General features: G+C 42.4%; 2 protein-coding genes across 15 annotated transcripts in view; one reads left to right on the top strand and one right to left on the bottom strand.

Moving 5' to 3' along the window:
* Positions 1-17,365, bottom strand: part of Nrap (nebulin related anchoring protein) — a 68,121-nt gene extending 50,756 nt beyond the window's left edge. For 5 of the 13 annotated variants that reach the window (XM_087185272.1, XM_087185280.1, XM_087185281.1 and 2 more), the window contains exons 1-11: positions 17,124-17,365; positions 16,721-16,815; positions 16,087-16,174; positions 11,664-11,768; positions 8,618-8,722; positions 7,524-7,628; positions 6,746-6,850; positions 5,866-5,973; positions 5,479-5,583; positions 2,779-2,886; positions 1,725-1,841 (exon numbers count right to left, since the gene is read on the bottom strand). In XM_087185272.1, coding sequence (XP_087041398.1) covers positions 1,725-1,841; positions 2,779-2,886; positions 5,479-5,583; positions 5,866-5,973; positions 6,746-6,850; positions 7,524-7,628; positions 8,618-8,722; positions 11,664-11,768; positions 16,087-16,174; positions 16,721-16,815; positions 17,124-17,195 — 1,113 coding nt within the window. In that variant the 5' untranslated portion in view covers positions 17,196-17,365. The remainder of the gene's footprint in view (positions 1-1,724; positions 1,842-2,778; positions 2,887-5,478; positions 5,584-5,865; positions 5,974-6,745; positions 6,851-7,523; positions 7,629-8,617; positions 8,723-11,663; positions 11,769-16,086; positions 16,175-16,720; positions 16,816-17,123) is intronic. The other 8 variants (XM_087185277.1, XM_087185284.1, XM_087185285.1 and 5 more) reach the window with 3 other exon arrangements.
* A 7,992-nt stretch (positions 17,366-25,357) lies between these two features.
* Casp7 (caspase 7) overlaps positions 25,358-25,772 on the top strand; it is a 52,855-nt gene continuing 52,440 nt past the window's right edge. For both annotated transcript variants that reach the window (XM_087185289.1, XM_004838892.4), the window contains exon 1: positions 25,358-25,502. The gene's annotated coding sequence lies outside the window, so the exon portion shown is untranslated. The remainder of the gene's footprint in view (positions 25,503-25,772) is intronic.

The raw sequence follows: 25,772 nt of genomic DNA, 5'->3' as shown, positions 1-25,772 counted from the left end.
CATCCCAGGTAATTGCAGAAGGCAGCTGAGGACAATTACCATTTATAGAGGTGCAGCTGGTTTGTCTTAATGAATAAATACAGGGCAAAAAGAAACTGAAGTTTCCCTTGTGACCTCTTACCACAGGAAATACAACTTAATTTGCTATCATGTCTAGTGAAACTATACAGTGGGGACATGCCTTTTAAAGTATGCAAGATGCGTTACAGTGCTCACAGTATGGTATAAAGTTTAAAAATATGAATTTGCATATACAGTCAAATTCTAACTCTATAGACATGTCTCCATTTTCATGTATTCAGTTACACATATTCACCTGAAAGAAGGTCAAAGTATTGACAGTAGTGTTTCTGCATGGGTAGAGCTGCACTCTCAGTGAACTGGTTCTAGCTCTGTCCCTAAAACTCTCTATGAAACAGAACCAGACACTTTTTTCCCCAGGTCTACAACAAAGTGACAATCTAACAATTGCAAAGGTCCCATCTAAACAATATAGAAAATATTTTAGGCTTTGCCAGTCACATTTCTCTATGTCAAGTGATCATTTCCATCCTTGTAGCTTGAAAGCAGCCATAGACAAGATAAATATGATGAAGTTGTATCTCAATAAAACTTTATTCACAAAAACAGGCTGAGCCTATGGTCTAGAGCACTGGTGGTGAACCTGTGGCATGTGTGTTGTTCTTCTTTTAAGACAAAATAAGTGGGTGTATAAGTTGTTTTTTCTAAACTAAAACCTCAATATTTGGGTTTAATTGCAGTGATGACACTGCAATAAATAAGGGGGTTTTGGGTTGCACTTGTCTCTAAAAAGTTTGCCATCACTGCTCTACAGCACCAGAATCATCTGGAACACTTATTTAACTATGAAGCTCGAGACCTTAGCACTCAGTGACTACAACAAAGCGTCTGAGGCTCCTAACGAGGTTCGAGAAAGTGTCCTTCTGTGAGTCAGGCACTCTGAAGTCAGAGGACCACAAGCCAACTAACAACTTGGGGTAAAGGATCTGCCTTTAGAAGTTAGAGAAGAAAAATAGTCCAGGATATTTGCATTATGTTCTGAGATGCAGACGGTGTGTTATGTTTCATAGCCATGATTATTCCTGTGGCCAGAGGCTGCTGGCTCAAATGCCTTCACAATCCAGGGAAGTAATGTGAATGAGAAGAGCTGCTGTGGAGAGACACTGGAGTACAAAAAGGACCTGAGGAGCTAGTGGAGAATGTCAAGTGGTCCTATCCATCCCAAACAGCTTAAAGATGGGGTTGACCTATCTATGTGATGCATCCTCCAGAAGTCTGTAAGGTAAGAGAGCTTCCCCAAACTCTGACTACAATGGTAAGAGAGAAACAGAAGCCTAACATTTGAAATACTCCTTCTGCTCTTTGTTTTCCGGTGTCTAACAATGACACATTATTTAAAAGCTGGGTCATTCAAGACTCCTTCTGGCAACTAGAAATCTATTGCCTGGCACTTTTGAGTATCTATAGCCTGGTAAGATCTGGGAAGAAAGTTTTGAGCCACTTGAGAAAGATTCAATTTGTTTGCTTCTAGGCTTTCTTGTTAACTTCATTTTACTGCACAGCCATTCTTTGGAAACTGGTAACCCACACATAGTATATGCCACACTCTTAACTGCATCGTTTGTCATAGGGTCACCCCCATTTGCTCTCTAAGAGATAAAAGGGTGATAGCACATAGATGTGACGAACACCCCCATACGCACCTCACTCACAAGCTTGTTAACACTCTGAGCCCGTTTAAGAACCAGGTTGTCTTGGGCTGGAAGAGCATGGTAGTGTGCCGCTCCTTTCATCTTGTGGAAGTCCTGCCTGTATTTTATCTAAAAGAAATACACAAAGGGGGTCTAGAGTTGTTGTTACTGTATTTTGTGAGATAAATCTCCTCAAAATTGTCTATGATTTAATGTTAACATTTACTTAATAGAATTTTCACAACTTTTCTCTCCATCAAATCTATCAACTACTCAGTCCTTTTTGTATTAAAAACGCACTGGCCCCTTTCACACGCCTTACACTGTAATTCGACATGAAGAAAGGTCTTTAAACAATCATAGCAAAGGATGTAATTCCAACCCCAATCTGCCCTAGGTTTCGACTTCATTTCTCCTATGGCTGACTGACAGGAAAAGTGAGTAATCTCTTGTACTTTCCTTCTCAGAGCAGAGGTGGCGCTGTTCCGCATACGTGGGTAATAACCGAACAACAACTGAGTTGTGATGGGCAAAGGACTTGAAATGAACACTGGCTTCTGATCAAGTTCACGTTGCCGTGCTAAGATCTGCAGCGAGCATTACACTTACTAAGTTTAATTATAGTCTGTCTTTCAAGGACTCCCGGCTGGCTTAGGTTCTGTAAATAAAATCGTTTATCACTGGGTTACACCCAGCTTAATAATAATACGGCTTGTTTTAATCAGCTCTTCCCCTAAAATGCTTAATTTCTGAATGGATTTCTGGTGCAATTCTCTTAATCCCAGATTATCTGGCTGGACCAGCATTTGTACTTGCCTCAAATGGTCTCAAGTGGGTTGTGCTGTTTGTCCACGTCAATCTCCTCGGAAGCAGATTAATGTAACCAGAGATTCAGCATAAGCAGAGATCAGAAATTTGGACGGGAATTGAGGGCGAGGCTAACATTCTACTCTGGCTCAGCTCTGACAAATGTATCTCTGTGCAAAACTCAGTAAACGCGGCCCCTAAGTCTCGTTTCTCCTCTGCCTCCTCGGTGGCTCTGCCTGTGCCCCAGTGTGGTACTTACATCACTAGCCAGTTCATTGGCCTTCTTGGCATTCTGATAAGCCGGGGTGATCATGGCTGGGAAGCTGCCCTTTCCCCTGGGCTCCTCACATTCCTCTAGGTGACCCTGCTGAGTCGATCGAAAGCTTTGATCAGTAATGCTTATCTCTCTGAATGGATGAGGATCAGCAATGACTGCCCACAGAGCCCGTTCCCATAGAAGCCCATCCACATTGGGAATTCCAGTGATTGCCACAGGAGCCATATTGTGTGGGGTTAAGGTGCTAGACCTTGAGTTGGGCCCACTTATTGGTGCCAAAGACATTGTCAGCACTGAATAGATGATAACCATTCTCATGGTCATCATCATGTTCACCGGATAAATTAAGATGCTCCACCAGTCACCCAGTCCTGTGCTGCGACGGAATACTGCTGTCTTCATTCATATTGGAGAAGTCCTTTGCCTTCATAGTCTCAAACACTACCTTACTTAGGTTCAACAACACATCTATCAGAGGGATATTTTAATAGTATTATCCTTTCCACTCATATGTGCCACGTGATCAGAAAACAAGTGCTGTAACATTTCTGTCATGCGGTGGGAGTGGGAAGCTTCAAATTGCCCTCAGATGATCTGAAATGGGAGTAAATGTGTATTAAAGCATGCGGAGTATAATATCAGTCTTAATTTTCCCTTTCTCTTCTCCACAGCACCCAACCACTACCCCAAAGGGAAACTTTCTTTCTTGTGAAACCATTATCACACAGCCTTCCCTGGCTGATGTACTTTAAGACCTGCTCAGATGCACCCTTCTCTCAGAAGTTCCCAAGTCCTCTGTCATCACAGGCCTGCCTGGGTCAGAATCTGCTGCTTCCCGGTCACAAAGCTGGATCAGCCCTTACCGTGGCCCTCCGGATGCAGGACTCCATCTCTCTGGGGCCTCCTCCAAAGCAAGGGCCTGCCCATGCCAGCACCAGCTTAAACTCTGGCACACACGTGTTCTTAAATACAGCAGTTGAGTCAAATTAAAATGTCTAGCTTCTTTTTACTCAATAATGAAAACTGTTCAGCCTAAGTGCTCCTTTTCACTTGGCTGCCAGAATAGTCTGAGCCAAATATAATACTTTTTAAAAAGTTTTTTTAAAAAAGTTTCTCAAATTCTTTGGCAATCTATTCTGATTTTTCCCATCCCACTGTATTGGTTTTTTTTTTTTTTTGGACTTTTATTTGTGTGTGTGTGTGTGTGTGTGTGTGTGTGTGTGTGTGTATCTTTTTGTAAGACACCTAATCCTGCTAGGGAGTTTGTTGGTTACAAATAATAAATAGATTACATTTTTTTACAAATGTAGTTAGTCATTATAAAGAAAAATGAATTGCTTGGCATTTACGGGGCTACAGATTTTTATAGTTCATCTGCCTACCTGCTTCTCTCTCACTCCTTCCTACTCATGCCCTGGCAAGTCACACTAGGTCCCACAGTGAAATATCACACTAGACAGTGCCCTTCCAAGAGCTGCTAACCGTGCTATCAAATGGCAACTACCTTGATTCTTGCATTTGTTATTATCAAGACTAGAAACTTCATCAAAGTGTACAAATACTCAAGAATCAACTATGATACTGCAAAGTTACAGTCCATCTATGTATACAGACATCTAGAAACACATGAAATTAGGTGGGTGTTATAACTCGTGGCAGGTAGAACAGTGAAATAAAGGACAAAATATTTTTCCAAATATAAAAGCCAGATTTTCTTTTAAATAAAATGGATTTCTAAAAGTTGTCCTGAGCCTTCTAAATAATATATTAAGACAGAAAACCAGTAAAAACATATTTTCATTGTGTTAAAACAGTGAGAGATCATTTAATTAACTTGTACAATTTGGTGGAATGGCCTTTTTAATTCAAAACCTAGCATTTTTGCTCAGGCAGAAATTTGCAAAAGTTCCCCAATCCATCTTCATTATACCCACCCTAAGACTCATATGAGCATGTGCTCATGCATGGTAACTAGTCTTTCTAAAGATAGAAATTAATTCTCTGTGGTTTCCTTTTATAACTATATAGTGCAAATAATTTATACTATGCCAAATTTTAAAAAACCACTTAAACTCATTGAAAATATCATTCCAGCACACACTTGTTCTTTCAACATTCTTTACACACAGCTTCAAAGAAAAACATTTCTTTTCTCTCCTACAATCCCTGGCCAGAAAATACAAAGGGAAGTACAAATAAAAATTAGCTTGTAACTGTCATCTCAGCCTTTGTACTCCAGGACAAGATGTAGTTCACTTGAGAAACAGAATTAGGAAAAAGGTTTGCATTCTCTGTTATACTGCTTTATCTAGCAGCAACCGAGATAAGAAATTTATTTTCTAAGACAATGAGCCCTGCTACTCAGTGAAATGCTCAATGTTTTTTAAGATGTACATTTTGATCCCTTTCATACAGCAGTGATGGGCTAAACATGGCCAGTTTCTGTCCTTGGGAACGTTTGTGAATGAGAACTCAAGAATGCCTTATTCTTGGAATGTATTTTCCTAAGTAGATCAAGTTGAACCAGGTATAATTTTATTTGCTACTTTCTGGCCTAGAAAATCCACCCTTCATAAATAGAACAAAGATAAAGCCCTTATTAAATGTCACTGCTAGTAAAGGGCAAACTGAGAACTGGCCATGGAAAAGGCCAGCCTCCCAGGAAGTTACTTTATAACATACCTGGCCATACTGGTCTGCACATTCCCTTGTCAGCACACCCTCAGCTCCCGCGGCTGAATCAGCCATTCCCCTCACTTCTCTCTGATATCGTTCATGGTACTTCACCTATGTGGGAAGGAAAGGAAAAGTCAGTGAATTTAACCTCCCATGCAAAGAAGAGCTAAAAATGAAAGTCTTGTGAAATGTTATTCTTATGCTTGGATCTAAGGAATATATCTTAGACACAGAAGTGCTAGGTTATTATCATAATAAGTCCTAGAAAACTATGAAAGGAAGCTATTTCTGGGCTCCAGAGTGCATCCAAAAGTAAACAGGAAGTTGGACAACTAGGCTCAGGTTAACTTCCTGCTTCCTCTGTAACACAGCAACATTGCTGTGTGCACTTACATCACTGGCTAGCTCATTAGCTCTTTTGGCTATTTGATAAGCTGGTGTGATCATAGCAGGAAAACTGCCTTTCCCTCTCTGGTGTTCATAGTCCTCTGTGTATCTCACCTGAAAAGAAAATTTAAGGGAAAGAAAGAGAAAATCATATGTTATATCCTACAAACATCAGAGAACCCTAGTGAGGTGCTCTGCTAAGGGCTTCATTAATACTTTGCCCACCCCATCACAGTTGTAAGGGCACATACTTGGCTTATAGCTTGATGAACCATGTACATCTTATTTACCTCTTCATTCCCAATATCTAGCACAGTGCCTGGCACATGGAGACACTCAATGTGTCAAAGTGCGTTTTTAGCATGTACTTGTACTGCACCCTATATGGGCCAAAAGGTAGAGCTGGGCAAACTAATAAATCTCCTGTCCTTGGGGAGCTTAAAGTTGGGGAGACAAAAGAGGCCTCTCAATTCCAAACCTAGGCCAAGACAAGTCGAAACCACTTACTAAGGTGAAGCTGGATTTGTACTTCAACCTCCCTTTGGAACAATACTACGTGCTTGGCCTTTGTATGCTATGAAGCACACGGGCTATGAAAAGACAAGGGGCAAAAATTATTTAAAAATTCTTTTCTCTTGTTAACCGTGGCAATGGATTTCTTCCAGACTAATCAGCTACGTTTGGCTTGGAACTCATCTGATCTAGTGTTTTCAGTTTCAAGGGTGTTTGCTAGCTGGCTTATTGGACCCAACCGGTCGGCTTTCACATCAGAAAGTTCTTCCTGAAATCCACACGGGACTCAGATGCCTCCTGCATTCTCCCTCCCTCCTCCTCCAGAGGGGTCTTCAGTGAAGACCACTGCATCTTGGCATCCTTTATTTCTTACATCACTTTGAAGCTGTCCCCCTGCCTTAGCCCTCAGCAGCTCAGGGGTGTCAGCCACCGTGGTGAACCTGGAGACACACTCATCATGCCCTCTCTTGTATTCCACCTGATGAGGAGACAGCACACAATTAAGGTTGCACAAGGTCACAGCCTCTGTAAGGACCCTCAGGTAGCTCTCCTGAAGCTCTGCCATCCAGCTACACTCAACTCAAACCTGTGGCAAATCTATTATGGTCCCCAAAGCATCGATATTAATGCGCTAAATTCAAGAGCGTGCCAGATACTTCTAGGTGTTAACAAAAAGTGACTTAATCGCCATAACAACCACATCTGGTGAGATTATTGTTCCTCCCCCTACAAATGAAAAGCCAAGGGACAGAGAGGTTAAGTAATTTGTCCATGACCCTACAGCTAATATTTAATAAAGCCAGGATTCAAATCTCAGCTTTCTGGTACCAAAATGTGAGTTTTTAACCAACAAACTATGCTACCCTTCAGGAAGCTCTGCCATCCAGTGAATAAAAACCAGCAATCTCAAGAAATTGTTTGGACTGTTTTTCGGGTGAACCACACAGTCTTCTCTCTGTGTTGTAGATGTGTGTCTCAATCAAGGAATGGAGGATTTGATAGGAGAAAGGTAAGAACATGGTTTTCTCCCCAATACAACACTAACCCTACTGTTAAAAACGCTCTCTTATGTTCTTTCGCCCTGAATCGCAGGGCTTAATTAATGACAAAAATGAGCATACTCGATGGTGAACAAGCATCTGGGCACTCACTTGGCTGGCCAGCTGGTTGGCTTTCTTGGCTCTTTCATAAGCAGGTGTGATCATGGCTGGAAAGCTCCCCTTACCGCTCTGTTGCCCATAGTCTTCTGTATACTCCTGTTGGCCAGAACCAACCACAGCATGAGAACCAATATAATACAGGATGAGAACTGATAAAACTACAGTGGAACTGGGTTCACCACTTGGGAAACATTTCAATCACCTGGAATACGTTTGATAACGCTATTCAACTGGCAATTTAAATAATACCATCAACAGTGAAGAACTCATATTCTCCTGGACAAAGGATATCCTCTTCGACACTTACATCACATTTTGTGGAGCCTGGCACAAGACCCCAGTATTCTTTGACTCCAGGCTTGTATGATAACACAGAAATTAATGCAAGGGACTGCTGTGACTCATCTGCTAGAGTCAGTTCTATAACTTTGAGTGTAAAATGCCTCATTTGTTCCTCCCTACCTATACTGTAGATGATTAGTTTTCCTAAGGAGAAATATCACCTTGGCATTTGTGCCTTTCCGTTTTCTAAAGGAAAAGATGCGTAGACTAACAGTATTTTCCAAAGTAGACTTTTTAAATGGGTAGGTGTTTTGAGAGGGCCAGAAGGCTTGTGTGCAACTGACTGGATTTCTGCAATCAGGCTAGAAGTGCCTTTCTGCTTGAACACCTTCTAAGGTCTGTCTGACAGTTCTGGAGGTCAGTTGTCTAAAACAAGCCATCGGGATGATTCTTTCTGGAGGAAAGGCGATTTCTTTGCCTTTTCCACTTCCATAGGCCTTCACATTTCTGTTTCCTGCCTCACATGACCTCTGTTTCTGTCATCACTTCACCTCTCTCTGACTCTGACCCTCTTCCCTCCCTCGTGCTTACCTAGGGCCCATCCTAAGAACCTTCCATCTTCCTGTCTCAAGATCTTTAATGCAAACTCTCCTGGACATGTAAGACATACACAGATTCCAGGGATTAGGACATGGGAATCTTTGGGGGAAGGGCCAATTTCTATCTACCACAATCTTAAGAATAAAGGAACATTTAAACTACTTGCCATATCCACTGCTTGGAGTACTTTCTAGTGCCCTTACCTCACCAAAAGCTTGTCGCGCCTCTACCATCCTTACGATTTCGGGGTCTGGCAGAGCCCCTGGACACCAGGCATTCCCCTCCCCATATCCAGGCCAGTAGCCTCTCTACAAAGGAAGTACAAAGATGCATACAATACACACTCTACACATTGGGTTGGCAAAACTCCAAACCCCATCCCATACTCCCAATAACGCACATATGCTGTCAAAATAAGATATTCTTCTCTACACTGTAATCCCCTATTGGTTTGTATGTCTTAGCTAACTCAAATGTTCATTTCTCCAGACTAGAAAATGACCTCAAATCCTAAATAATTGAACTCCCAGAGATTCACTGATATTACAGGAAAATTACAAATAGAAGTTAACATTTCTTTGCACATCATTGCACTGACACTGGGCAGGAGGAAGTCCCTACAGACAGGCTTGTGACTCAATAATGAGTCAGCATTATTGAGACAAACTTCAAAAGCCTACCACCTATTACGTGCTCAGCAACTGACAATGAGAAAGGAAAAGAAAAGAAGAAGACAAAATTTTTCTTTTAACATATTTATGATTTACCTCTGAAGGTAAAAGTAACACAGGAAAAAAACAGTATTTAGAAAACATTTGTATGTTGAATACAAAGCAGCCGTATGATGTGGGCTCTGTTTTTGGCAGGAAGATGGAACTTGAGCTGGACCTCCAGGACAAAAGTGAGTTATTGAGGACAAAGAGAAAAAGAATGGCATCCCCTCTGGTCAGCTCCATAAACACAGGGATTTTCATGCTTTGTTCACAGATCGTTACCCAAAATCTAGGACAGTGCCTACCATGCCACAGACTCCACAAATATTTGTTAAATGGATTCCAGGAACGTGGCCTGCCTTGAAGAAGAGTGGAAAGGCAGAGATGGGAAAGACCACGAGAAGCTGGGGTTGACTGTACTTGGGGGGAAGAGTTGGAGAGCTGGGTGGGCTGCAGCGGGGTGAGTTGGACAGGGTGAGCAGAGCCACGCTTTGGAGATCTGGAAAGGGATATAAAATTTGCTCCACCATACTACCAAGCAGAAAAGTCTGAATTGAAACAAAATGCAGAGTGTTAAAATCTTAACCCAGTAGTACCAAGCATTGGTGTGTGTGGGGAAACAGATATTCTCATAGTCCAACTGAAGGAATAAAAAAACGTTCAGCCACTTTAGAAAGTAATTTAACAGTTTCTATGAAAATTCAAAAGGTGAATTGGACCTAGCAATCTCATTTTTCATTATCTATTCTGGAGAAATACCCACTTGTGTCTGAAAGGGGCCATGAACAAGGGCAACTTTGTAAGAGAAAACAAAAAGGAAACACTCCTGTCCAATAATAGGACAGCATGTGACATCCACTCTGTAATGGCTTATAGATAGATGTCTCCGCAAAGCTTCATGTGCTCACAAGTGGGGCTTCAGGGAGGTGATTGGCTCATGGGTGATACTGGATCATGGGTGTCTGATACTGAATTAGTCTACTGATGGGTTTATAGCTGGGTGCAATGTTGAGAGGTGAAGATTGACGAGAAGGGGAGGGTCAGTGTGGGTGTGACCTAAGGGAATATATCCTTCCTCCTCTCTTGATGGCTGCTCTGCTTCCTCCCTGCCACACCATGAACTGTTTCTCCTCTCCTATGGCCCTCCACCAAACTGCCCTGCCCTGGAGCCAGTCGACTATGGACTGAAACCTGTACAAACTGTGAGCTAAAATAAATCAATCTTTACTCCTTTAATTTGTAGGTATGGGGTATTTTGTCTCAGCCACAAGCAAGTAACTAAGACACACTCTTAACAGTGCATCCATAGTACACCCAGGGGTGCACTTAAAAGGATGCTGATGTTGAAATATCTCCAAGATATTTGTTGAGTGAAAAACACAAACTGTAAAACAATACATATTGTTTCATGAAAAAAACAGGAAAAACATTTCAATAGAAAGAAATATACATATATAAATATCAATAAAAATAATTAGAGCCAATGTTTATTATGCCTACTGCTATCAAATATTTTTGTATCTATTCTTTTAATCTTCACAACAGCTCTGTGAATTACAAAATTTTTGAAGTTCATTTTACATATGAGAAAATTGAAGCAAAGAAAAGTTAAATAACTCAGTCGGGATCCGTCACTAAAGGTAGTAGGTGAGCCCAAACATAAGCACTAGAAAGTTATACATAGATAGATGATAGATGATTGATAGATATAAGTAAACAAAAAATAGCTAGATGATTGCTAGAGATGAGAGAGAGAAAGAGAAAGAGAGGTCTAGAGGATACCCACAAGATGATAACAGGGGCTGGGGATGTAGCTCAGTGGCACAGAACCTGCCTGGCACATGGGAGGTCCTGAGTTTGATCCCTGGTACCAAAAAAAAAAAAAACAACAACAACAAATGATAACGGTAGTTACTTCAAGTGAGGGAAATGGGATTGGAGATAGTGGATAAAGGATTAGTTGTGTACCGTGAGGATTTTTTTTACTGTAAGAAAAATGCAAGTATTATGTGTGTAATTAAAAACTGAGAGCTGAAGGATTTTGAAAACAAGGGGCTATCAATAAAGAGTGGTGGTGGGAAAAGTCAGGGACGTCCTAGAAGCTGTGTGTGACAAGCATGCACAAGTTAGGCTGACAAGAGGCAAACATGGAAGCAGGAAAGCCAGCATGGCAGGATCTCACAGAGTCCAGGCAGGAATGGTGGGGATCATGATGAAAGAGCTGGGCTGAGTGAAATATGAAAGGAAGCAAGCGCAGCATTGGTCTCAAGCCTGGAGGGCTATTCTCAGGGACAGCAGCACAGTGGTTGGACAGGACAAGACAATGAACCTGGACTGGACCAGATACAGTGGAGTACTTTCTAGGACACACTGATAGAGGTCTCCTCTACACAGCTGGAATTATAAACTGAATGAAAGCAAACCAAATTTGATTTTATCTAGAAGTACATTTCAGTTGCATAGTATGTGTAATATATTTTGTTCGTATAATGTGTTGTTCTTTCTTTATCTAAACCCATTGATTACTTTTTCTCACCTCATTCACCAGCGGCTGCCTGTCAGATGCACTCGGGCCATCCTTGGATTTCATGTCCCAGTGAAAAACCGATTTAAAGGGCTTACCATCTTCTTGACCATTGATCTGCACAGGATGATGTCAGTAATGTTACCATAAGAGAAAAGAAGGGGAAATTAGTCAATAATGCATAGCTCGATTTGGAGGATTTTCTCCAAGTCTCAACTGCAAAGCATCTTCACTGCTATACAAAGCACAGTCCATTCTCAATATTGCTGAGTTTCACCTGTGCGACAAGCCAGGTAGCACATACTGAGCTCTTGCTGTGCGCAAAGCTCTATTGAGTAGAGCAATTAAAAAGGCTGAGATAAAGTCAACACACCGCACAAAATATCCAGTTTAGAGTCACCTCAGAAAACAATGCACGTTATTGTTCTTCACTTTAGTCTGTGAATCACCTGCGGAACTCACTAAAATGCTGGCTCTCCAATTTCATGAAGATATTTTCCATATGATGATATAACTTTACCTTTAGTATCTTGATCTCTAATATACTTTGAGTTGATTTTTGTGCATGGATGTGAGGTAGAAGTCAAGTGTCATTTTTTCCGTATGAACATCCAATCTCCCTAATACTTTACTGGAAGGTCTTCCTTGCTACATTGAACAGCAGTGGTGACTCTGTCACAATTGAACTGATCATATATGAGAAACTCCATTTCTGTACCATGTATCTAGGCCACTGGTCTTGTTGTTACTTTTGTGCCAATCCTGTTCCAAATGAATTACTACTGCTTTTATAGCAAATCATGAAGTCTGATATGCTAAATCCTTAAATTTTGTTCTTCAAGATTTCTATATATTCTAGAGCCTTCATGTCTTCATATCAACTTTAGAATCATTCTTCCAGTGTCTACAAAATACACTGTGATTTCAGTTAAGATGGCATTGAATAACATAGTCACATTTATGTTGCATACATACATTGGTCAATTTGGGGAGAACGGCCAGGGTAACATCTTCACGACTTGGGATAGGCAAAGATTTCTTAAGGAAAACATAGAAAGGACTAAGCATAAAAGAAAAACTCAGAAGCTTATCAAAATGTATTACATCTGAGATGAGCCCCAGAAATGAGACATTTTTATAAGCTGAGTTTCAATCCTTGGCTTTATACATAAAAAAGAAACAAGACAAAAATTTAGTCACAGAAATTCTAATTCCCTATCATTTTCTGTCATTGACTTCCCAGCCTGCTATGGCTTAATGGTGCTGAGGGCAGCTCATATATACATACATACATATATATATATATATATATATATATATATATATATATATATATGTATTTAAAAATAGAAAGAAAGTCTTCACATGCATTTTTCCTTTCCTTTTGGGTACATCACATAGACTGAAGGCAAGATCTCTGACATTTAGGGCCATTTAAAACTTTGCAGCAGGAGTTTCTTAAGCATTTCAGGATGTTTAACAGATCCCTGGTTTCTACCCACCAGATGTAAGAGTTCCCCCATCCTAGCTGTGACAACTACAACTGTTCCCACATAATCACCATATGTCTCCTGGGGGTAAAACTACCCTCCTAGAGAACCATATGCACAAGGAAGTCTATCCCACTTCCAGGAAGCCATTTTTGCCCCTGCAGTGCAAATCTGCCATCCTAGAGACCTTTCGGGAGAATCATGACTACACTGCGGAAAGGCTGAGGTAAAAAGCCATAATGGTAATTGGTAATGGTCACATTAAGAGCGAAAGCTCTCCCTCTGAATAGATGAGAATGTAGATGTTTTATTCTATAAAAATTCTACTCACACTCACCAAACAAGAAATTCTGTCTTGGTAAATATTTATTTTTCAACAAGTGACATTTAGGAAACAAAAAAACATAAATCTGCTGCAAATGCTAGCTCCAAGACTTTACTTTTCTTCACTGTCACCATCACTGAACCACCCTTTTCCTTCTTTTTTAAAAATGTTAGCACAGGCACAGTGAATTTGGTTTTTCTTCAATTGGCAAAGTCTCTCAGAGAGGCAAGGGGGTAAGAAAGTAACCCATCACACCCCGTATTGCAACTGTAAGATCTGAGGCCTAGAAGGGACATGGTTGTGCATCTCAGGTTCTCCCCGGTGGGAAAGAGGTGAGAGGGATCTCAGTAGTGAATTGTTTGCACATACACACATGCACTGGTGCAGACTCACACCATACACACATACATAAACATGCATAGTCACACTACAGACACACACACATATGACACACACATATCTAACACATACAGATACGTTCACACGTATATACCTGTGCACGTATTGCATGCACACATCTTTACACCTGCATATACACATAAACATACTCCCCTTATGCACATATACATACATATACACATAGTCACATGGTCACATAGATGTTAACAATTAGACACACATAGGCCTACTGGGGAGCTCAGTATACTGCCCGTGACTGGAAATAGAACCAGTGATAATCCCTAGGCACATTCGAGACTGGGCCTGTCATACACAGTTAAAAGAAAGTGAGTCCACTACTATCTCAAGAAGAGGTAAATATTGTGAAACTTGTCACATGATTGTAAGGTGGACTTGCTAGCTAAGGTTTAAGGTCAAGTGGGAAAGTACAGACACTGTGGGCCTGTCTACAGAGAGTGGAAGGCATCCAAGCAGCATTTTGAGGTAGAAGTCCATTTCCTCACACACAACTGCAAAAACTTCTGGATACATAGAAACATAAAGAAGTGCTTGTTTGTTTCTGGAGAGTCTGCTAACCCTGTAGGTATATGTGGAAGTGGGCCAATGATATGAATTGTGCAACCAGGCAGAGCTGGATTTGTACCTAACGAACTGAGTGAAACAGGACAAGTTTCTTAACATCCCTGAGCTTCAGCTTCCTCAATTGTAATGTGATAATATTACAGAGGGTTCTCAGGAAGAATAAATGAGAAAACATAAAGAGCTCAGCAGAGCGTTTGGCACTCTGGTTAAGGGCTAAATTCAGTTAATTGTAGTTTCATGTAGCTACCCTCAGACATCAAAAGATAAAATGAAAGTCCTAAAAGAATCAATCTTTTCAGTAATCTAAGACTGCTTATGAATTTGTGAATTCATTGCTTTTTGAGGTACTGGAAATTGAACCCAGGGCCTTCTCATTGGGCTACATCCCCAGCCCTTTTTAATTTTTTTTTTTAATTTTGAGACAGGGTCTCGCTAAATCACTAAGGTGCTCAAGCTGGGTTTGAACTTTTAATCCTTTCACCTCAGCCTCCCAGAGTGCTAGGGTTATAGGTATGCATCACCATGCTCAGCTTGCCTGTGAACTCTTAAGGCTTGTGAATCCTTAGAAATAGATGTATAAGCTAATATCTGTGCTCAGTTTCCTCACCAGTAAAATGGGATAACAATACCTACTTCATTGGGTTGTAATGTGCATGGCATGAATTGAACAATTCTCTAATAAATGCTATATATATTCGTTAAATGAAAATAATAATATAAACTGGCTGTGTAACTTAGTGAAACAAGGAAGTGGAGAGAGCTTAGCACATGGGCAGTAGTTGTATCTGAGGCCCATTTTCCTAAGGAGAAGGACAGCCCAGCAGCCAAGAGTTAGTATGCGGCCAGGTAACTTCAGCAAGGGAATCCCAGGGGAGGAGAGATTACTAGACAGCCCTTCATCTCATGGGTAATTTTCTAATTTTAGAACACTGCTAAGGGCTATTGTATAAAGCAACTTTTCACTGGGCCTGGGCAAAAAAAAAAAAATGTTCAATGATTCATCATTTTAATAGATGCCAGAGTTCAATCAACAGCTAGCTATTTGACAACACTGTTAATTTTTCAAAAGAGGTTGGATTTATCAATGTGGCTTCCTTGTCTACCTCCCATCTCAACTTCTCACCTCCCAAACCAAACTTCATTTCTAAGTCAAAATACGCATCTTTGACCTATTCCTGCCCTAAAGAGAAACAGGGGCTACAAATAATCTTAAGAAACGACTGAGTTCAGAGAGATTTGAGAGTGTGGAACTGGAAGTTTTTAATTTTCTGTACCAAAATGTCCCAAAAGAAAGAAAAGAAGAGCCTTTGTAATATTTTTCAATCATGTAAACTTTGTTTTATGTGCTAAGCACCTACTGTCTTCCAGGCCTACTGTGTAAGCTAAGATCAGTGTGTTCAGAGCTGGACAGACACAAAGATTATATCAGAATCAAGGACCTTAAATATGGAACCTAGATTATCCCATGTATTGTGTAACGTGGAAGGAGAACAAACAGCAACATGTGGTACTGAAATGCACTTTGCATGTGTATGTGGAGGACATGAATGGGTTCACATAGAGACACTTACAAACCTAACAGGTGCCTGAGCAAAGGGATTTTCTTTAAAGGCTATTTTGAAATCCAAAAATGACTTACCCCACCCACGGCTCCTGGAAATGTCTTCACATTTAGATTTAATGGAGTGTGATAGACACTAGTAAAACTATTGTTCTTGGGGTTATGGCTATAAAAATAAATATAAAACAAAATTAGAAATGCACTTTATCCAAAGTGATTGAGTGGTTCTTCTTATAGTTATTTTTTAAATCAATAAATGTAAAATTTAATAATTATGTTCAGGATTCTCCAGGCAATGAGTCTTACAGGAAAAAAAAATCAAACTAAATAAACTCAACATATACTAAAACTTAAAGATAAAATTTAATTGGATATGATCACTGGAAAACTTTGTGAAAACTAGAAAATAATTTGAAAATTATCTAAAGGAAAACACTTTAAAAGCTCCATATGCATAGCCATGGCAGTTATATTGTTCTGGACAACATTTAATAATTTTAGGTTACAGTGGATAGATTTAATCATTTATAAAAAAAATCTGAAAACTTGTTCATTGTATAAAATTCCACATTGGCTCTCTTCAGCAAGTGAACATTTTGAGGGAACATTTCTTGGATTTAACCCTAGAGTATTTGAGCTGAAACTTTAGTTGGCTACTTATTGAAAAACAAGCAAAACTCAAGAGATCAGGGAGGGGTCATTCCACACTTACGCGTGACAGTATGGCTTTTTCTGGTGACTCACGAAATTATTAACAGATAGCATCATCTTGCAGACTTCGCAGTGAAAACACGCTTTATGCCATATCTAGAAATCACATAGAAAAGATTTGGTGATTACTTATTTTTTTTCCTCAGACCCTAGATTGTTACAGGTAAAAAATTTTTGAGATTTAGGGACAATGATTTAAAAAATTAAAAGCCACATGCACAAATATAATATGTTAAATAAATGGAAAACTGCTTTCAGGCAATATAGAAGATTCAGAAATGGTCCAAAGGTGTGGAAATATATCTTTTTCTTGTGGTGCAAAAATGAACTCCCATATCCCTACTTTAAAAGATAAATTTCCCATGTTTGTTTTTACTTCCAAAAGCTAAGAACTGTCTACTGACCTGATCTATACAGCTGATCTTCTCAGCAGGATAAACCCCATAGCCACACCTAGAGCAAGCCTGCACATTCATGGTGGAGTCTGAAGACAGAAGACAAAGAGAGGCCACAGGCAGGAAATCCAGGAAAAACCACCAGGCTGGTTGTTCAAGTCTCCAAAATCCCAACCACAACTAAACTCCTGTGGGCACCCTGATCCTTCAGAATCCAACTTCCACTTTCCTTTGCTGACCTTCTGGTTGGAAGTCAGCAGCTGGTTGGTTTTTAAAGTTGCCACTTACTCCAGGGGCTATTTTGGCAACTCACTCAGTGCGCATGTGTCTGGGAAGTAAAGTGGAGGTATTTCTAGCTGACGAGCTTCTCTAAATAGAAAAGTGAACTCACAACCACATCATGTTTATGTGGATAGCCAAATCCTGCTGTATGATCAGCCAGCATGTAGTAGTTGAGCACCAGCTGTGATCATAATCCAAGAAAAGAACCTAAAGAATACACCATGCATCATCCAACAATGGAATTTAGCAAAGCTGGCTGTAGGCATCCCATGACTAAAGCAGACAGCCCAGCTCCCAAAGTACAGGAAATAAAGTAGAATTGGTTCACTCTCCTAGAAGGGTAAATATACTCAAATTTTAGCTTTATCTACTAAAAATGTTTGTAGCAGTGAATCTATACCCTTAGAACGATATTACTTTCTGTTTAGCTTCTCCTGGAATGCAATAATAACAAATGAGAACTCTTGGTGTGTCAGCCTTTGTGTATTATCCTGGAATGTCCCAAAAAGGCCTTTCTGCTTATTCATTTGCCTCTCAGGCCTTATCAGGGGTGGCTTGAAGACAAAAATCTTTCTTCCTGGCTTTGTGAAGCTCTCATTGCCTTCAGTCTCTGCTTAAATGTCACTTTGTCACTTTATAGGAACCCTATATAAAATGGTACCTTATCCCTCTCCCAACCCCAAGCTCATTACCTTTTCTTCTGCTTTTTCATCTTCAGAGCAGTTATCACCACCTGAAATATTGAATATTAACATAGCTATTTTTAAAAATTATGCTGCCCCCACGAAAATTCTAAGTTCCATCAAAACAGAATACTTAGTCCTTGTTGCTACTTTTTTATCCCTGGGGTTAGAACAGGGCCTGGTATTTGAAAGGTACTCGATAAGTCTTTATTGAATTTATGAAATAAATTTAATACACTGAAATGCCTAGAGAGGCCAGGAGTACCTGAAGGACCCCTACCATGTATGAGTACACGTCCACATCCAGCATTGCCAGATATTCTGATTTTTCCGGAGAGGCTAGAAACCTGAATTTATGAAATAAATTTGTTTTATATAATACTGAGAATAAAACAATTCAACAGGGCCATGGCAGTATTTTTCTTTCAGGCTCCCGATTTGTGACCTTGGACCCCTACACGCTCCATTTAGGTAAGGTGCCCCAGGTAGAGTGCAGAGAAATCTGTGGCCTGTTTGTGTTATATGAGGACAGCCAGGGGAGAGAGAGACATTAGAAAGAAAATGAAGAATCGCATTCACAGGAAACTAAGGCCAGGGTCAGGCCTGACATTCTCTCATGCAGCTCACAGTGTTCGTCTCTGTGCAGGGAAGGAACTTGAAGCGGGGACTCCAGGCTAAGCCATTCCCATGAGAAATGTGACCAGGGCAGCAGGGCAACGGAGACAGCAACTCCGGGTGGTTTGCTCTATACCAGACTTCTCAAGCCTTACCTTAGAGTGGGGCGAGAATCCCCCAAGTCACTGAGAATAAACTTCCTCCCTGTCTAGAGGTCTGAGCAATCTCAATCACTGCCATTGAAGGAGAGGCTACTTAACATTTCTTCCTTGCCAAAGGCCATGCTTGCAGGCTATTTGTGAAAACCTGTGTTACTGAAATGAAAGATACTTAATTTGACCCGTACTGTCACTTCTGCTTCATTAGATATGAGAAACTGAGGCAAGAAACAACCCCAGAGAACTAGAAATGGGGTAGTTTAAGTGACTAGCAGCAAATACTCATGGCCAGGGAAAGACAGACACAGGCCTCCCTCGTGTGACAGATGCTATAGTTAAATGTGTCGCCTAAAGTTCATGAGTTGGAATCTTCATCCCCAGTGCAAATGTTGGCACAGGCGCCTGGTAAGGGGTGATTAATCCACTAATCACCCCTCACTGAGAGAGCGGGTTGTTATGAAGTGAGACTATCCCCTCCTGCTCACTCCGTTGCTCTCCCCGCCTTCTTCCATGGATGACACAGCAAGAAGGCCCTTGTCAGATGCTGGTGTCATGCTTTTGGACTCTCCCGTCTCCAGTCTCCAGGATTGGGAGCCAAATATATTTCCATTCACCATAAATCACTGTCTCAGGGATTCAATTACAACAGCAGAAAACAGACTAATAGACACAGTGCATGGCCCATATCATGGCCCTCCTGTTCTGTACGGCTCCTCCTCTTTGTCCTTGACACAGGGATCATATCAGGCCACTTAAGTCCAAACCAGTGGCCACAAGAGGTTCTTCTGGCTATATGGAGTGGTTCAGACAGTGTGGGTGTTTGCTTGACTTCTTCAGAAAACAGAATCTGAGGCGAAGACTTATATGCAGAGACTTTCTTAGGAAATGTATATCCAGGGAGCAGGAGCAAGGAGGTAGGAAATGAAGGGCTGGTGTGTATGAGGACTGGTTCCCAAGATGATACAATTTAAGCATCCTTTATCCAAAAATCCCTAGGGTCAGCAGTGTCCTAGATTTCAGAAAGTTTTGAATTTTGGAATATTTGCATATACTTATTGAGATATCTTGGGCATGGGCCCCAAGTCTAAACATGAAATTTGTGTATGTTGCAGACATACTTTATACGCAATCTGTTCTATCTATCCACTTCACTACACAGACAACACTGTGTCACACTTGGGTTGGAGAATTCACAAAGCGGAGCCTTGTCTCTAGTTCTCATGCTTTCCCAGGTCAAACCTCCCATTCCACCCTCACTGCCATCCCTGAGCCTTACAGGTGCCTCAGTCTTACAGGTCCCTGAGGCTTACAGGTGCACCTTGCCTACAAGGTGCCTTGCTATTTGTATGGTGTTAGATGGGGGCAGAGTGATGTTCCAGAGGCACAGGCTGATAGGAGTTCCCTGACATCCGAGCAAAGTTCCTCCATGAGTGCTAGGGCATAAGCACTAGGTGGTGGTGACCTTGGTTAGGCAGATGTCTCTTGTGGCCCTGGGGAAAGCTGAACACTAGTGAGGCTGGACAATGCTCAGGCTTCCTCTTAAGATACTAAGCATGTGATCTGTTGGTCTGTATAAACTGGGTCTACAAGGAATATTGTGTCCAGGAAAATTAAAGAAATATTTTGTCTTTCTCCAAGCTTATATCTGGTTTGGGACTAATCTTAGCTGAAAGTTACTATTTGCTTTGGAGATGGGGGGTACTGTTTAAGACAGAGGTCTGTACAAAGTCAGACTGCAAATATTTTAAGCTTTGTAGATCACACACAATGCATCTCTCTTGCATCTTGTTTTTGTTTTTCACAACCCTTTAAAAATTTAAGAATCATTCTTAGCTTGTGTGCTGGACAGAAACAGCCACAGGGAGGACTGCAGGCCTGAGTTCGGCCAACCCTGATCTGAGAAGTTGCTCACAGGACATTAGGAACAACCAGACCCAGTGTGCCCTTTAATACAAAGGAGGGAGAAGGCAGAGGAGATGAGTCATGAACATCTGGCCTGGGCTTCAACTGTCTGCAGTGGAATCTTACATAAGGGTAAGTAATACCTGGGTCTGCCTTCTCTTGGCCCAGGGACCATAACACACCCTGTGGGTGAGGTAGAGTTTTCCTCTCTGAGTCAAGAAATGAGTATTTCCCTGCTGAACGCCACAGAACCAGAACTGAGAATCTCCTGGATTAGGGATGCACAGTTGTATCTGTCTGGATCCAATCAGGAAAGAAAGCCCACACAATAATTCCAACAGGGAAAGATGAATACAACAAACTGTAAACTATCACAGGGAACTGGAATATCAAGAGACTGGCTAAGAAGAAGTAAAGAGAACTCTAAAATATACGTGCCAATAACATATGTATTAGTTTGGTAGGGATGCCATACAAAGTACCACAGGTTAGGTGGCCTAAACAACAGAAATTTATTTTCTCATTATTCTGGGTGCTAGATGTCCAAGAACAAGGTGTCAGCAGGGTTGATTTCTTCTGAGGCATCTCGGCTTATAGATGGCCATCTTTTCCCTATATCCTTACATGGTTGTCTTTCTGTGTTTATCTGCATACTAATCTCTTCTTATAAGGATGAGTTATATTGTATACAGCCCACCCTAATTAGCTCGTTTTACCTGATTAACGACTCTATCCCCAAATACACTACTGGGGCCTAGTACCTCACCCCCCAAAACATAACAACACAAAGGCCTTCTTCTTCCTTTCCTCAGAGCTGAGGTCCAGACCTCGTCAAAGAGAGCACTTCTACAGCTTGCTAGATGGCAGAGAAGTCACTGTGGTGCTGTGCCAGTGGGACTCGCTGGAGATTTGAGACTCGCTAGAATGTTCTGGAAGTCTATTCTCTCAGTGCCAGAGGCAGCAGTTCCTGCAGAGGTGTATCTGGTGAAGCTCGACCACCAGTTATCGGGGGATGCCTGAACACCTGATTAGGGGTACAGCAGAGGATAGAAGAATAATGGAACAAAGAATAAAGTAAGAACGAATGGTAGTTTATTATTACTTGGGGGGCTGAGATTTGATCTTAGCTCTTTGCTGGCTAAGACCACGATCTCTGGATTTGTCAGTATTTATGATTATACAACATAGCAAGGGATGTAAAGGCAGATGTAGGGAACAGTGGGATTTAAGGCACCAACAAGCCAGGTTGTAAAAGAGGAGTAACTACGTATACTTGTGAAGGATGGGTCATAGTTAACAAGCCACCTGTGATATGTTGCAGGTTGTAGCTAACAAGCCACCTGTGTTATCTTTAGCTAATGTTTGATCTTGGAGAATGGCTGTAAAGTGTCATAATTCTTCAGCTGTAGTGTCATCTTGCTATTAGAGACATCACAAACTCATTGATACCTGAGATCTCAGTTGTGACCTCTGGTATAGGGAAGTCTGTCTCTGTACACCAGCCAAGGCTCTTTTAGCAAGTCACATAAAGACATAATTTGGAATAACATAATTTTAATCAATAGCTGAATTATAAGCCAATTCAATAATATCTTAAAAAGCCTGCTCAGTGTGTTTTGAAGCTGATCTCTTGCAGAAGTGTCTTAAAGGAGACACTCTGCTATAAAACCACTTGAAGCGGGTGCCGGGGAAGCTGCTGGTCACTGGTTGATCTGGCCATCAGGCACACTGTGGAAACTTGGGCTGAGAAGCCACCCTTTCTGCAGAAGCACACCAGACACAAAACCGGGAAACTAAACTCTTTCCATCCTGTAGTATCTCTCCAATGCCTCCTATAGACAAAGTTTAACCTCAGTCTGCTGTAGAGGAAAACTGCTTAAAAGGGCCCAGGTGAATTTTCACAGAACAGACAAAAAGGGTGAATTCAGAGTCAAGAGGCAATCAGCCGATAACAAGTACAACATGAATTCTTCCTTTCAAGGAAGAAAAGGATGCTGCCTGGATGCTGGGATTCTCACTCTCCCCATATGTCAAAAGCTTCCTGGTACCTCAGAGGGGCCAGAGTTTGAGTTTGGGCCTTTGGGTGCTGAAAGTGGCATTTCTATTAATTTTGGGGTATCCCTCAGGACATCCAGTGTACAGTTACAGCCTGGCTGGGGCTGTCACGTGGAGAACTGGAGGAGCTATGACTGACAGCTTCCCTCAGAGGCTCTGGGTGCAGGAGATGGGGTGGGCCTCTCAGTGGAGCCTGAAGACCTGAGCAGAAGGCTAGAGGGAAGGTCCAGAGGAATCTGCCTAGGAGCAGTCACAAAGGCAACCCTCAGGATGCCATCCAGATAGGAGAGGCTGGGGGACATCTCGGGTGGAAGGGGAAGAAGGTTGTGCTATAGTCCTGGAGTACAGCAGGGAGGCATAGAACAATCACACAACACTGGGTATACGTTCAGAAGAGAATAGCATTTGGATCCAAAGTGTCAGTACAATTATTAAGGAAGGAAAAGTTCAAGACGGTCTCTCGCCTTTTACATTTTCATTTTATTTGTTGATACTGATGATACAGCCTCAGAGCAGTAACTTTGGAATTTCTCAGGCTATAATAAAGAATCAAAAAAAGATTTCCCTTCAAGCTACTTCCTTTGAGTCAGCTATGGATTCCTGCACGTGGATGCACTGTAACACATTTCATAATTTACACAGCATGGACAACTAGACAAATGGACAATTCAGTTTTTGTAGATATCACGATCATGATTTACAAAAGCCTGAGTGTGGGCAACTTCTCTGAGCTTTAGATTCCTTAGCATCCCATGAACCAAGATAAGGTGTTTCCGGCCTCTTTTAACTCCTGTTTCACTGTATTCCAAGAATATTTTGCAAAATCCTAGGTTTACCAGTCTGATAAATCAGAGAATAACTTACTCATTTTACCAATAAGATTCTTTATTTCTCAAATGATTCACAAATTCCTTAAAAAAGATTATCTTAGTATCTAAAATGATTTAGATTACAACCACCATTTCAGGAGTACAGATATTAGATAAAAACTAGAGCAACCGTATTAAGAATCAGGTAATATCTATTAAAATATTTAAGGGGCCGGGGATTTAGCTCAGTGGCACTGCGTCTGCCTCACAAGTGCAAGGTCCTAAGTACCAAAAAAATAAAAAATTAAGAGTTCAATATTTTAACAGAAGTTAATCAGTTACAGTTATTCCTCTGCTTATCTGAGATCAGTTTCTTGAAACCAAGAAATTATCCTTACCGAGACCTCAGAGACAACACCTAAGACTCAAGCCCAATAGAAAGCAAGCAACAACCCACGTAAGCTGTGGTTGCTGTAAGTTTTGTACTCCTTCCACTCAAGATGTTGGTAGATCTTAAAAGTAAATAATCTCTAGTGGAAATAAAACTACAATTTCACCTCAGATAGTGTGAATGTGAACTAATTAAGTTGCTCCCGTGAGTAGTCTTGGGATGAAAGGCATCAGAAGCCTCTGTTGGAAACCCAGGAGCGAAGAGAGCTCCATGTGGGCGAGCCTGTGTGTCGGAGGGGTCGCGGTTGTCAACTAGAAGGAAAAAATAAGCTCCACAGCCAAGGACAAGTTTTCACTAGAGGCCTGAGAGGGACCAATCCGGTTGAAGTGACCGGAAAGGCAATTCTCTTACAGTCCACGGGGTTCTAACACAGCAGTGGAGAGAAGCTGTAACAAAGCGGGAGCAAGAGTTCCCTCAAGGACAGCGATCTTGGGCGGTCACAGCTGCCAGCTGCAGTTTACCCAGGACGGTGAAAGTTGTGGTCTCCGGGTCTTATCAGCCAACGGCTGCTTGTTCTTGGAAAGGAAACCTAAAGTCCGTAACACTTAAAAAGAAAGGGGCTGAAGTGGCTGCAAGGGCGGCAGTCTGGCTCCTTTGTCCTCGACTTAATTAACTCTTACCCTTGGCGAGCCGCGGACCCGGATTACCCCATTGCACTCCCTTACGAGCGCACTAACTCACTGCCACATACCTAGTGCCTGACACATGGGGGCGCTCAATAAATATTTCTTGGAGAATCCAGTTGGATTGCGAGGGGAGAATTTGCTTAACAAAAAGTTGAGTTAAGCGTCTGTCAGGCGCCGGAAGGAGAGGAAGCAGCACCCGGGACGCTGCCGGAGCCGGCGAGCGCAGTTGGCCCGCGGGCCTCAGCCTTGGGGAAGGTAAAGGGGGAAGGCGCCGGGGCCCGCAGGAAGCGGACGGCACAGACGGGCCCACTGCGGGACAAGCCTTCTGGCTACGGGAACAGACTCCCGCGAGGTACAGCCAGGCGGCGGGGGAAGGGGCAGGACCCCGAAGTCGCGGTGCCCGCTTCTGGCCAATCTGCCTGCTGGGGCCTGCGCGGCCGGACGCCTCGAATCTCCACAGACCTTGTCCGCGCGCTCCGGTGCGCATGGCCAGCGGCTTGCAGAGGGCGCTGCAGACCGCGCCGGTGGCCCGCGTTTGAACGCAGTCAGCTTTCCGGAGTGCGCGGCCGGAGAGCAGCAGGTGGCTCGAGCCGCGTGCGCGGAGGCGGCCGCTCCCCGGCCGGCCCTGTGCGTGCCCCAGATCTGGAGGAGCGCGGGCGTGGCTCCGCGTCCGGTCCGGGCGGCTCCTCCCCCGACGGCCTAGGTCCTTTCACTTTCGCTTTAGCTACTGCGGCCCCGGACCTCAGTTGCGGAGGAACTGAGACCGCGTGAGGTCTGGCCGCCTAGCCACCGTGGGAACTGGGAACGGTAACGTGACCCGGCCCCGCTCGCGCCCTGCCTCCTCCGCCCCCTTCCCTTCGCGCCCGCCGCCGGCGCTGTCGCGGAGCCGGCCGGGGTGGGAGCGGGAGGACAAGGGGCCCAGAAGGCTGGCGCTGGGACTTGGGGACGGGCTCTCCTCGCCCCTCCGTCGCTGGTTTGGGGCAGCTTCTCTTCCCTCCTACCCTGGGGCCTTAGGTATCTTGTCGCCTTTGGACAGGCTGGCAGGGGGAGTGAGTTCAGAAGGGCAGAAGGGCAGTC

Source organism: Heterocephalus glaber, unplaced genomic scaffold (assembly GCF_053883595.1).
Source record: "Heterocephalus glaber isolate CG9 unplaced genomic scaffold, H.glaber_assembly_v1.0 deba00001497, whole genome shotgun sequence".
NCBI classification, from domain to species: Eukaryota; Metazoa; Chordata; class Mammalia; order Rodentia; family Bathyergidae; genus Heterocephalus; species Heterocephalus glaber.
This window is presented reverse-complemented; position numbering and strand designations above follow the sequence as displayed.